Genomic DNA, 13,648 nt, shown 5'->3' with positions numbered 1-13,648 from the left:
AAAAACTTACAGCAAAAAAACCACCAACTCCATTGCCAGCATCCACAATTATATGAAATCCTTCCAACGGCTTTTTTGTTATCCTGAAGCAGGTGACAAAATTAAAATGACAATGTTCCTTCAAGATTAGATAATACTCGGTTCCGCTCATTTTACCTGTTATGATAATAGCTCCAGTTGTATAAAAATGTTCATTTTTTTGTCAATGTAGTATTGAATACTGCTAGTGTGGCCTGCCACATCGACTCGGCGAATGGGCAAGAAACAAAAAAAATGTTAGCTTGTTTCATTGTATTCACCACAAACAACACATGTTTTTGAGGGAACCTGGATTCTCCTTCTAAGCAGCAAAATTATAGTCAACATTCTCTCTTTCACAGCCCTCCATGCCACAATTCCTACCTTCTTTGGAACCCACGAATTCCACTCAAAAACATAATTAGGTCGAACCCTATTAACTTATTGCACCCATACTTTAATGCTCCTAACATAAGTTCCAATCCAATTCAGCACTCCCAAACCCTACCCTAACTCAATTTAAACAAACAGAAACCTGAACCCTAACAACGTGTCACTTAAGACACTGATAATACATGCGGTAGCTATCATTAGCAACTAAATAATCACTCCAAATAAATATAGATCACAATAACACTTGAAAAAGATTAACAAAATGAACATAGAGAAACCTGATTGTAAGAGACTTGCCAATCTTTGACTTTTCAACCATAAACAATCTATAACCCTAGAAGATAAGATATCAACAATTGGTGTTTAGAAAGGAATAAAGGGTTTGATATGAGTTTCGGGCAACATTTGAATAAAGTGGAAACCTGTGTAGGAAGATGAGGTGAAGTTGTATAATGAAAGCTCTTTCCAGTGCTCTTTGCAAATTGAAGATTTCGAATGAAAATGAGAATCGGCCGATGCTCTAATCGGATTACATCATAAATCCCCTCAAAGACTGATTTGGTAGAGTGTCTTTCTCACTCCCAATAAAGACAGTATGATCCAAAAGCACCGATGCATCACATCCCTACATCATGTTTCACTGTAATTCACTTAAAACTGAATTCTAAACATAACAAATGCATATAATACATCTATGTGTCTACATATGTCTGTTCTTTACAATGGAAACATGTAACTAAGAACGTAAAGCGTTTGATGCTTAATAACGAAACACAACCCATATGAGAGCAATAGATGGTTCATGTACACCTTGAAGTACATACAAAAAGCTTTCTTAACTTTTTAACCCATCCATAGCTTCAAAACTCTATCCCGACCACCCGATGCAACTTTCTCACCATCCGGACTCCAATCCACAGCAAAAACCTTAACAAATTGAAAGAAAAGAATGATAATAATTATCATCTTGTTGAAATGACCTTTATTCTTGTTAACCTTCTTTTTTTTTAAGAAAAACAATATAAATTAAAAAAAAATAATAACCTCATCTTCATGACCAGGAAGGTCTTGCTTCAATTTCTGTATCCTCACATCCCAAACCTAAATATATAACATGTTTAAGATCATGAAAATTAAAACAGTACTTGTAAATTTATAGAATTGATCTGGATTATTCATTATTTATAATCAATTATGAACAAAATTAATGTTACCTTCAAGGTAGAGTCCTTGCTACCACTCAAGAGAAGCCTGCTGTCAGCAGAACAACTGCACAAAACCATACTACACTTGAGAAACGAATTCGTAATAGCATTTCATGGATTTCTATTACTTTATAACATCTAACAAAATAAAATTGGCAAATAAAGCAGAGTTCCTAACCAACTCAGATTTATACGGATCCGTCATATGAACCAGAAACCCAACTTCCATATCTGCAAAGAAAATAAGAATACACACAAAAAAATTGAAATTAGAACAATATTATATTCAAATAAACAGAACAAAAAATCTGTTTTATTAAATTTTCAAACTCCGTAACAACATGGCAACATAATAAATCTGTATACATAATCAAAATAAGCGATTAGGGTTTATGATGGAATGAATGAACTGGAAAACTAAGAAAAGAGGATTAACCAGAAACAAATAGAAATCCATTACGGTGTATTAGAACATCAATAAACAGACAAATTACAACAATCAACTGGTTAAAATCTCATATCAAAAACAATTAGCGGATCCGTTAAAATCAACAACAACATACAAATCATACAACAAAATTAGGGTTTTCTAATAAAAACTAAAAATTAACATACAGAGGTGGAATCCAACTTACCGATCCTTGTATTTCGAAGTCTGATGATGAACATAAAACATAGTAGGCTTCTTCAGTGATCGTTTCAAACATCCGATTAAAAGAAAAAATTTGTATATAGGCGATATAATTGGAGACGGTTCTATAATTTCCTAATAAAACTTCCAATTATTGAATAAGATTGCAACCTTCCATATATAATCTAAAGAAACCGCGCAGAGAATTGAAGGAATTGAAGGAAATTGAAGGAAATAGGTAGAATATGAGAATGGCGCCCAATTTCACAATTCTCTGGCCAAAGAGAATAGCCACATCAAAGTCAAAAAGTCAACCTTTATTTTGCTTTAGTATAATAGATAGATGTCCTCTATGATAAGCTAAGGGTATCCGGGGCACCAGCGGTAACCCCTTTCGGTGACCCAAGTCACCTAGCGGGAACACCGCCGTCGTTGGTGCGGGGAGGGGGTGCAGGGAGGGGAATTGGGGAGAAGTCACCGCGTGAAGAGGGAGGAGATGGTGGGCCCATCTGTTATTTCAACCAATCAAAACATTTTCTTTTTTTTTTAATAAAAAAACAAGTCACCTAATAGGGGAATGTCGCCATCAAATTGGGGTGTGAGGGGAGTTTAAGAGGGGAGTTGACGTAGCATAACCTGATTCGGTGTGCGTAAGAGAGGGGACTCCCGTCTTAGGGGAGTGCCCCGCTCACCCTAATGATAATATGTAACAGAAAAAGCAAGTATACTTGTACGTTATGTATTTTCACTTGTAACTTCATATTTACCTATTTATTTCTTTTTTAAATTGCTGTACTATTGTGACAAAATATCATCCTATAACACCATGTCCTACTGTACCATGTAAACGAATGGGTACAATATTTTCTAGGGTAAATTACAATTGTCGTACTTTATATTTGTATCAGATTGCAATGAATAACCTTTAACTTCAATAATTACAGTCACGGTTCTTTCTTTATTAAAAACATTACACACTAAGTCCTTTAACATTAACCCAGTTAAAATTATCAATTAAGTTCGATCACATAAGGATAATTAGTCTTTTATATCTGTATATATATAATATTTATTTGTTTTGTTTTGAAAATGAAAATTCTAACCCCACCACCAACACCCATCTCTGATCAAATCCCCACCCACCCACCGTCCAAGTCCCCACCTCCCATTTCCCGCATTCATTCAACCTTTTAATTAATCGAACAAAAAATCAACACCCATGCAACCTTTTAATTAATTGAACAGGATATAAACATCCCTTCAACCATCCAAATCCACACCTCGGATCTCCCTCACCCTTTTATATTCTAAGCAAGGTGAGTATACTTGTGCTATGCAAACGAATGGATATATACAATAGTTTTAACATGTTAATTTTCCACAAAGGAAATATGGAACTTGACGAAGAACTCAAAACCTTCATCAACTTATGGCTTATCGCCATCTTTTCCATATGTTATTGCTACTTGATTCCACCTCGGATATCGCATGGCGTCCCGCGGTTACTCTCTCTTCTCCCCATCATCACCCTCTTCTTCATCCTCCCACTGCCAATCTCCACCGTCCATCTCGCCTTCCCCGCCTTCTTCTTCCTCATATGGCTCGGTAACTTCAAACTCCTACTCTTCGCCTTCAACCGCGGCCCTTTATCTTCCACACCACCCTTACCAATCCTCCCTTTCATCGCCATTGCTCTCCTTCCAATCAACCCTAAACAACCCAATAACAAACTCTCGGATTCAGTTGATCCATCACATAAACCGATTCTGTTGGCGGTTAAAGCTGTTATTCTCAATGTGATGCTACATTTTTACAAGTACAAAGATAACCTTCCCTGGGATGTGGTTATAGTTTTCTACTTTATCCATATGTACATTGGTTTAGAGTTTTGGTTCGCCATCGCTGCTTTCTTGGTTAAGATTTTTGTCGGATTCGGTTTCAAAATCGAACCGCAATTCAATGAACCTTACCTGGCTACATCGCTTCAGGATTTCTGGGGCCGCCGCTGGAACCTTATGTCGTCTAGCATCCTTCGGGCTAGTGTGTATAGTCCAATTCGCGCAATCTGGACGCCGACTCTTGGTAGGCTGTGTGGGCAGATGTTGGCGATTTTTGTGACATTTGCAGTGTCGGGGCTCATGCATGAATTGATGTATTTATATATATTGCGTGTTCGGCCAACATGGGAGGTGACATGTTTTTTTGTACTGCATGGGGTGTGTACGGCTGTTGAGGTGGCTGTTAAGAAGGCGGTTAACGGCAGGTTTCAGTTACATAGGATGGTGTCGGGGCCGGTTACGGTGGCGTTTGTTGTAGCGACGGGTGATTGGTTGCTCATTGCACAACCGTTGAGGAATGGGGTGGATGCAAAGGTTATAAATGAGCACTCAATGATATTAAAATTGTTGGGTCTAAAGGGGCTTTGAATGAGTTTTAGTTTTGTATAACTCGGAAGTAATAATGGTGAGAAATATTAATTTAAGGGAAATGCTACATTGTATCATGAGAAATGCTACTTTTAGTATGTATTTGTATGCTCTAGCCAGAAGCTTGTAAAATATTTTTATAATCAACAAAAGCTTCTATCGTTAAAAAAAAGTAAGGTTGTGTTCAGATTTGCAACTTTTGTTTTCAAATCTTGCATTATTAACTCACAACCCATCACTAGAAAAAGCCCTAGGTAGAATTTGGTATCGCCATCATCATAGTCATAACTCATAATCTAAGTCTTTTGATTTTTAACCTGTGTTCACGCCTCTTGGTTTACACATGCGTTAAAATTCCTACCCATCAACCGGTTGTTTTACCGAAGTCGTTATTATTGCAACCCTCCCAGTATACATTAAGACCTCGCTTCGCTTTTATATTCCAACTTTGTCCTCAAGTTTGACGTTTTACAAAAACGCCCGTTGATGTGTGTAAAATGCAACATATAAATTACATCAAATGAGGCATAAAACTAACCCTTTTTAAGTACTAATGTTGGAAAAAATGTGTTTTTGTCTTCCTTTTGTATTTTCAGGATTAAATGAGCTCAAATTAACAAAAGAAGCAAAAAGGCAGCTAAATCTAACATAAATACAAGAAAAGGAACAAAAGTGGATTGCCCGACCCCTCGACAGCATCCTCCCAAGCAACACAGAGAAGGCAGAAGACTGAACACGCCCCGTGCTCAGCGAGCACGGAGCCGTGCCCAAGAAGCAACAGAAAAGACAAACCTGTAGAAGCTTCTATTGCTCACCACGGGGGCGTGCCCAAAGTACTGCAGACGCATTAATTGTAATTGCGAATTACAATTAATGAGGAGAGATAGTGTCAGACGGGCACGTGGCCGTGCCCAGCGGACACGAGGCCGTGCCCAGGCCTCTGTTCAGCCTATAAATAGGAGTGATTGGCTTCATTGCAACTCATCCCTTGGCACAACACCTCTCTCACACTTCATCCACCACCCACCACCATCACAACACCATCATCCACCACCATCATCCATTGTCCATCATAGAGTGTGTGAGTCGTCTCGGGATCCAAGATTGATCGTAAGAGTTCTTGACAATCAAGGCCATGTTTGCCTAAGTCTCTTACATCACTTGGTGAAGACAAGTGTTTAGTATAATACTTTTTATTTTTAATCTTTTGCACTTTTTATTTGATTTTGTATTAATGACTTTAATATGTTGAAGGTGACTTTTCCTTATCGTTTGTCCGTGGTGTCTTGGCATTATTTTACTGTCTATATAAAATAAAAGATTTTCACCATTCATATCTCCACGGTCTATATGGAGGTATGTTGGCTACCTGGTCGGGGGTTAAGGGAACAGTTTGGTAAAGGTCTTGCCCTTGTTCAGCGTTTAGAGGTCCTGCAAGAGACCTGGGTCAAATTTAGTAGGATCTCCTTCAATACCCAAAGGTATTGGATGGCGGGGATCCAAACTCTTTGACCCCCTCATAAGTTAACTACTATTAATGCTATAACCCGGCTATTTAGGACTGTATCCCTGCTGACTCAGACTACTTAGTCGAGAGTAACGTCACCTCCAAAAGAGGGGCCTACCATAATTTGCATTAATAACTTAATTCATTATCTTTCAATAATCCGACCCTTTAGGATTGTATCCTTGCTGACTCAAACTACTGGGTTGAGGGTAACGTCGCCTTCAAAAGAGGGGCATACTACAATAACTAAGACAATCTCTTAAACAAGTGCAAAAGTGCGAAAATAATCAAAGGTTATATTAATACACGAGTCGGATCCAAGTGATTCATCTTGTCTGTCTGTTTTTTTTTTTTGTTTTTTTTATTTTTCAGCATTTAGTTAGTTTTATTTTCTTAGTTTAAAAATCTTTTCTAACATTTTGATTTGATTAGACGTTGAGGATAAACCGGTACTAAAAGCTCTTGTGTCCTTGGACGACCTCGGTATCTTACCAACACTATACTACGTCCACGATGGGTGCACTTGCCCATATGTGTGTTTAGTATTAGTAAATATCGTGTTTTATAAATTTAAAACTTGGCTAAAAAGTGTAAAAAGGGCTTAAAATATATACCAAAAATATATTACACTACAAGCACATCAAGTTTTTGGCGCCACTGCCGGTGACACAAGGATTTTAAGAAAGTTAGGAATCAACGGCCTAATCATTTTTTTTAATTTTCTTTTTAATTTTTTTAGGATTTTCTTAGTTTTTCAGATTCTGCAGAGCTCAGCACGGGCCGTGCCCAGCGTTGTTACTGGAAGTTTTTAGTTTTCCAAGTTACAGAAGGCTGACCACGGGGCCGTGTCGGTGCAACACGGGGCCGTGTCCAACTCTCCAGTAACTGGGATCTGGAAAACAATCACTGTAACTCCGACCACGGGCCGTGTTCACTGAGCACGGGGCCGTGGTGAACCTTCTGACCAGCATTCTTTTCTGTTTTTGTTGCAGGACTTGGAACCAGACGCCAACCCTACGTAGTGTATGAGCTCCAATTCTAATAAGGACATAAAAGAACCTCTAGAAGAACCCGAACGCTTTCTCAGAAAAGACTAAAAGCCAAAAACCAAGAGAAGGTTTCGGGGAACCCACTTCCAATGGCGGACCAACGTACCCTCATGGATTATCTACGACCCACCATAGGTAATCTCGGCGCCGCTATCAATGCACCGAATGTTGAAGCCAATAACTTCAAACTTCGGCTGCATTTGATACAGATGCTTCAGAACTCCGCAACCTTCCATGGGCTTGCGGACGAGGATCCCCATCTACATATTACTAATTTCTTAGATATATGTGATACCTTTCGGATCAATGGAGCATCAAATGACGCCATCCGCCTCCGAATGTTTCCTTTTTCACTAAAAGACCGAGCAAAAGCTTGGCTTAACGCCCTCCCAGCTGGATCGGTAAATACCTGGGATGAACTAGCCCAAAAATTTCTATATAAGTATTTCCATCCCGCTAACACGGCTAAATTAATGACTGAAATGAATACATATTCACAAGAGGACGGGGAATCCTTATATGAAACTTGGGAAAGGTTCAAGGAGCTATTGCGAAAGTGTCCACATCACGGCCTTGCGATATGGCAACAAGTGTCCACTTTCTATAATGGGCTGTTGCCACACACAAGGCAAACACTGGACTCTAGCTCCGAGGGACTTTTAGGTAATCGTCGCCCGCATGAAATATATAATCAAATTGAGGAAATTGCTCAAACCAATTTTCAGTGGCACACTCCCCGAGGCAATAAATCCATTGCCCCGAGCGCCCATAAGGTTGATGAAATCACTTCTTTACAAGCCCAAATCGAGGCCCTTTCTTCAAAAATAAAAAAATTGGAAATAACAAAAACGGTCTCGGTTATGGCTTGTGAAGGGTGTGGTGGGCCACATGAAAATTGGAGTTGTATGAAAGAAACAGACGATCAACAAGAATCGGTAAACTACATTGATAATAGACCTAGGCCATCGGGTCCTCCAACTGGCACCTACAACCAAGGCCATCGGGTCCTCCAACCTAGGCCATCGGGTCCTACAACCACATGAAAATTTAGTTAGTTTTATTTTCTTAGTTTAAAAATCTTTTCTAACATTTTGATTTGATTAGACGTTGAGGATAAACCGGTACTAAAAGCTCTTGTGTCCTTGGACGACCTCGGTATCTTACCAACACTATACTACGTCCACGATAGGTGCACTTGCCCATATGTGTGTTTAGTGTTAGTAAATATCCTGTTTTATAAATTTAAAACTTGGCTAAAAAGTGTAAAAATGGCTTAAAATATATACCAAAAATATATTACACTACACGCACATCACCCGTTAAGAGACATATTTGCATTTTCCGGGTTCGAGTGTAAGTACACCCCCCTCCGGCCGATGCATATCTTAATCATTTTACATGTTTGTATTATCCGGGTTCGAGTGTAAGTACACCCCCTCCCGATGCATATCTTAATCAATTTACATGTTTGTATCCTCCGGGTTCGAGTGTAAGTACACCCCCTCCCGATGCATATCTTAATCAATTTACATGTTTGTATTCTCCGGGTTCGAGTGTAAGTACACCCCCCTCCCGATGCATATCTTAATCAATTTACATGTTTGTATTTTCCGTGTTCGAGTGTAAGTACACCCCTCCCATTGCATATCTTAATCATTTTACATGCTTGTATTTTCCGGGTTCGAGTGTAAGTACACCCCCTCCCATTGCATATCTTAATCATTTTACATGTTTGTGTTTTCCGGGTTCGAGTGTAAGTACACCCCCTCCCATTGCATATCTTAATCATTTTACATGTTTGGATTTTTCCGGGTTCGAGTGTAAGTACACTCCCTCCCAAAGCATATCTTAATCATTTTACATTAATCCTTGTCCCTTCACTCGGGCTCATTATCCTATTGTAATACGCTTCCGTCACTCGGCTGTGCGTTTACATTATTATCAAATATTTTGCTCATTTGATTCATTTGGGTACCTTTTAATTTGTCCCATTTACCCTGTCCTTACTACATCGGATATAAGTATGTCCATCATAAAAAGTTCATGGTACCACGTGCTCACCACTTACTTGGCCAGAGTAAGCGATCAACACCTGGTATACATGACCTTTTTATAATTTTCACATTACACCCCATGTAAGTAATGCCTCTATTCGTTTCTCTTGGAAACAATATCCCGGATAGGTTTTCTATTCACTACATATGCAACTTTCAATCTCTACGTATTTGTTGCATATTACTATATGTGCAATTAAATTTAAAATGTGCACCTGGTAACGCTTGCCCTGACAGGCTTTTCTTGCCATTAGCCTTGTTCGCGATCGCTAAGCGATTTAGGTCCTTGGTGAGCATGTTCTACTTGTCGTACTTTGGACCGTTCCTCCGTCAAGTCCACAATTTGTTAGACTCCCGCTATCTTTAGATGCGAGTGTCCTTCAACTTAAACATTTACAAGAGTTAATAATATCAACTTCAATAATCGCCCGTATTATAATACAAGGCTTTTTCTACTATACGTGTCAACGCGCTTATTTTCGTCAACTATATCAATCATTTTAATTAGGGTAACGTGTATTACACGATAACCCTATGTGTTGTTTTCAACACTTTAACATGCTAAACCATTAACATACATGTACTTACCGGATTTGCGATCAAGCCTCAAACTGAACACTTTATTCTTTTTAACCTTGAGCTCTGATACCAACTTGTAACGCCCGTCTGGTTTTATTAATATTTTAATAATAAGATACACATTTTTATGCTAAAATGTGACTTTACAAAAACTTGTTATACCAACATTCCCAAATGTTTACAACATTTCAAAAACAATTTATAAGTGTTTACATAATTCACTTATAACAACACAAATCAAGATTTGACGCGGAAGCTTCATTTAACGTGTGTTCGGTTCTTGCTCGCCGCTTGATCTTCATCCGGATTAGGTCCATCTTCACCTACGGTCAAAACCATGTAAATAATTAGTTGACACTTTAATAATCGAGTATAAACAAGTTTCGAGCTTAAACGTAACAAAACAAGAAAAATCCACACTGTTGGGCGGTGGCGCTACGCCACGGAGGTGCTCGTGTGACGCCACCACCCGTCGTGTCGTGCGACGGGTTTCATGCCTGTCCGTGGCGCTACGCCACGGTCTTGTTTCGACAGATTGTTGTTGCTGGTGCTGCATAATTCCCAACAAGATTCGATTTCACGGAAACGAGCATAACTCATTCATTTTTAATCCGTTTTACCCGATTCTTTTTCCTATGTGTCCGTAATTTAATTCTCCATCTTATGGAGTTAAAATCCAACATCCGACATAATAAGTTTTGAGACTTCTAACCTTCGACCCATTACCTTTTTACCGAATTTTAACCCGTTTATGCATTTTATCAAACAGACATATTTGTTTGATCCATATTTCACATGCACATCTTCAAATTAATGTTATCTACCATGTTAGGTTCTAATCACAGGTTTCTTACACAATTTAAACCCGTTTTCGCTCGTATGCTTATTTTGACCCGTTAAGGGTATTTAAGCACTTTAAAGCTTGAAATCGCTTTCATTCATTTCTAGCATCTTATTCCTACATTTCTTATCAAGTAATCTTCCACCACAACTATATGTGTGTTGGATTTAACGTGGATATCTATATATTCCGAGTTTTACCCCTCGGATTATCATTTTCCGGCAAAGACCCATATAGAGTCCTTTGACCCAAAGATTCGCATATTTCACTTTTTATCCATTAAACATGATTTATGACCATTGTTTTTTGTTCCGGACCGCACTTGCCATGTCGGAACATCATAATTTAAAACAAGACTTACTATTCATGACCGGTCAAACCAATAGGTATTAAATAATTAGAATGTAAGCTTTACTTACCTTGTATCCGGGTTATGCTCTTTTCCGCGTATACGATCTGTTTGACCCGCTTCTTTCCCCAAGCCTCCATCTAGCTTGTCAAGAGTCAAACTAGCATCATAATTCGTAAGATGATTAGATTAGTCATCATTATTATGACTATTTCATCTTACGGATTTTATGTCGAAACTTCTATTCGACTTCATCATAGGTTAGTTCGACTTTATAAAGTCAACTAACTTTAATCATATAATATGCACGATTAAGGCAAATCAACATTATAATTAGAACCCGTTTTATCCTATATCTCATGTAATTAGTCAAGCTTGCCAATTACGCGCTTCACTTGAATTTCAACACTTTACTTCTCATTTACGCATTTTAACAAACATCTAATGGGCATAATTCTACACATTTGCTAACTAGTTCATAACTAGTCATTTTTACCAAGATTAACATCAAAATTCAACCACTATCACTTATGATCAAATACTTAAACCTGCAAATTGTTTAAGTGTATATCATCATCTTCTCTACATCATCAAAACCCACTTGTCTAAGTGTGGTAAATCATCAATTTATTCAAATCATAGCAAATTTTACTTCAATTTCTACTTAGGGTTTGTTCCTAAGCAATAACACTTCATTAATTCGGCCATAGCCTCTATGATTCATACATAGATCGCATCATGCAAGGTTAACAAATTTTCACAACTTCATGAATGTTAGAAATTCGACATACCTTACGATCCCCTTGACTTGGTGATCGTTTCTATGTATTCAAATCCGAATTTGGCCTTCGATTGATCCTCCAATTTGAAGGTTTTGTTGAGTTTAGGGTTAGCTCCCATGGAGCTTGTCTCCTGATCGATTAGAATACACACACACTTAGTGTGTGTGGTGTTTTATTTTCTTTTTGTTTTATAAACTAACCCTTTTTCCAATTGTCTAACTTTGGTCCCTCCTGTTTGGTTAATATTAAGTAGGTTACAACCTACTTATTTTAAACCCATATTCCTCTTATTAACTAGGTTAAACACTCCTAGTTAATTTAGTGCGTTTAGGAATATTTATGACTAAGTTTATTTTAAGTCCCGTTAACCCGGGCTTCTTGTAAACTTTATTTTCTTAAAAGCTTTTACTCACGTTTTATATAATATTAGGTTTATTGATTTAAATCCTAATATTTTCTGGGTTACTTTTAGCGCCAACAGTATTTTACCCGCCTTTTAGTATTAACGGGGTTTGATTACCAAACCCGTTTTCGGGGTGTTACACATGGTCACAGAGGGATCATACCAATGTTATTACGATCATGTAGGAAAGTTCGGATTGAACTTTACCTTGACCAAAATGGTCAGAAGCTAAAGCTAAAGCGAAAGTCAAAGAGAAAGTAAATTGTTTGACTTTAAACTTCAATAACAAGTCACCACAATCCATCCCTATCCCCACCAACTCTATCTCAATTAAAATTTAAGAGTTTTCTCATTATCATCTCAAAATTTTAAAGAAACTTTTATTTGTTCATCAGTTTTTTTCTACTTCGTCTCATTCACTAAGATAAAGATGAGATTTAAGAATTTACTTCACATTATTTACGTGTCATAACATAATATATCAATTTAATTATTATATATATATATTATGTATATCTAATTATTATTACTAAAGTAACAAGTAAATATAAAGTATTTGCTTAAATGCGCCATTTATGGCGAGTAATATTATATTCTCTTTAACTTGGTATAGATAGTTCATGTTAGGGTAATATGTGTTTATATCAAAATTTTTATTTAACATTTGCAATATCAAGAATAATTCAAATGTTGTAATTATTCTATTCTTCGAATACAACCAATCTTATCACGTAACACACGGGACTATAAACTAGTATCGTAATATGGAGATATGCAAAATTCATTAATAGAGCAAGAACACTTAACCCTATGTAAACAAACACTACATTAGATTTAAGTCCCACCCTTTTTCACAGGGTGTTATGAGCACCTACGGGCTACCGCCACTACAGTACATCAGTCATGCTTTCATCTTTTAATAAATTAAGAAAATTGCATAACGTCAGTCAGTCAGGCTCTCATCTAAAGATTGTCAACATTTTTTTGTAGGAATCAGGTTCACCTTTCGTAAAATATAATTACAAAATATATAATAACGAGATTCTCGTTATTCGTAAGAAATATCATAGTACAATACCGGTTGCAATAACTAAATAAAAAGAATATAAAATATAATTATATATACCAATCTTGATTCAAGTCGCATCTCTGGTGGGTCCTTCACGCGCACTTGATAGCATCCTATACTCGAGTATTCATCATCTTGAGTCTTGAGAATACTCCTTGACTGCAACAAAGAGCACACTAAAACGTTGACGATTTTGGTTGAGGCACGTGTTCAACATGTCGCAACCCCCGATCCCTAGTCCCCGGGAACGGGCGGCCGCGAGCCAGTTTCGGTGGTATCGCGTTTATTGTCTAATTTGGCAGCGGAAATTTTTCATCAGGACCGTAGTTAGCAATTATTTTA

At 37.6% G+C, this 13,648-nt stretch overlaps 1 protein-coding gene, 2 long non-coding RNA genes and 1 other non-coding gene across 4 annotated transcripts; 1 reads left to right on the top strand and 3 right to left on the bottom strand.

Annotated features, from left to right (window-relative positions):
- Positions 1 to 1,265: 1,265 nt before the first annotated feature.
- Positions 1,266 to 1,679, bottom strand: LOC110939457. The gene is made up of 3 exons (XR_002592269.2): positions 1,626 to 1,679; positions 1,456 to 1,512; positions 1,266 to 1,338 (listed from the first exon to the last, which is right to left on the bottom strand). It is a non-coding gene; the product is annotated as an uncharacterized LOC110939457 (long non-coding RNA).
- A 1,830-nt stretch (positions 1,680 to 3,509) lies between these two features.
- Positions 3,510 to 4,790, top strand: LOC110939458 (long-chain-alcohol O-fatty-acyltransferase). The gene has a single exon (XM_022181061.2). It carries the CDS (start codon positions 3,591 to 3,593, stop codon positions 4,671 to 4,673), a length of 1,083 nt encoding a protein of 360 aa, XP_022036753.1. The 5' UTR covers positions 3,510 to 3,590; the 3' UTR covers positions 4,674 to 4,790.
- A 2,906-nt stretch (positions 4,791 to 7,696) lies between these two features.
- Positions 7,697 to 7,803, bottom strand: LOC118492839. Its single transcript, XR_004894840.1, has one exon. It is a non-coding gene; the product is annotated as a small nucleolar RNA R71 (small nucleolar RNA).
- A 2,172-nt stretch (positions 7,804 to 9,975) lies between these two features.
- Positions 9,976 to 11,972, bottom strand: LOC110939459. Its single transcript, XR_002592270.2, has 3 exons — positions 11,844 to 11,972; positions 11,123 to 11,212; positions 9,976 to 10,185 (listed from the first exon to the last, which is right to left on the bottom strand). It is a non-coding gene; the product is annotated as an uncharacterized LOC110939459 (long non-coding RNA).
- Between the last annotated feature and the right edge of the window lie 1,676 nt (positions 11,973 to 13,648).

This window comes from Helianthus annuus, chromosome 5 (assembly GCF_002127325.2).
Source record: "Helianthus annuus cultivar XRQ/B chromosome 5, HanXRQr2.0-SUNRISE, whole genome shotgun sequence".
Lineage (NCBI taxonomy): Eukaryota > Viridiplantae > Streptophyta > Magnoliopsida > Asterales > Asteraceae > Helianthus > Helianthus annuus.
The sequence above is the reverse complement of the archived record's forward strand: the minus strand, read 5'-3'. Positions and strand labels throughout refer to the sequence as shown.

Bases quoted from the DNA above. Each gene is read 5' to 3' on its own strand.
- LOC110939458 (XM_022181061.2), top strand. From the start codon at position 3,591: ATGGATATATACAATAGTTTTAACATGTTAATTTTCCACAAAGGAAAT.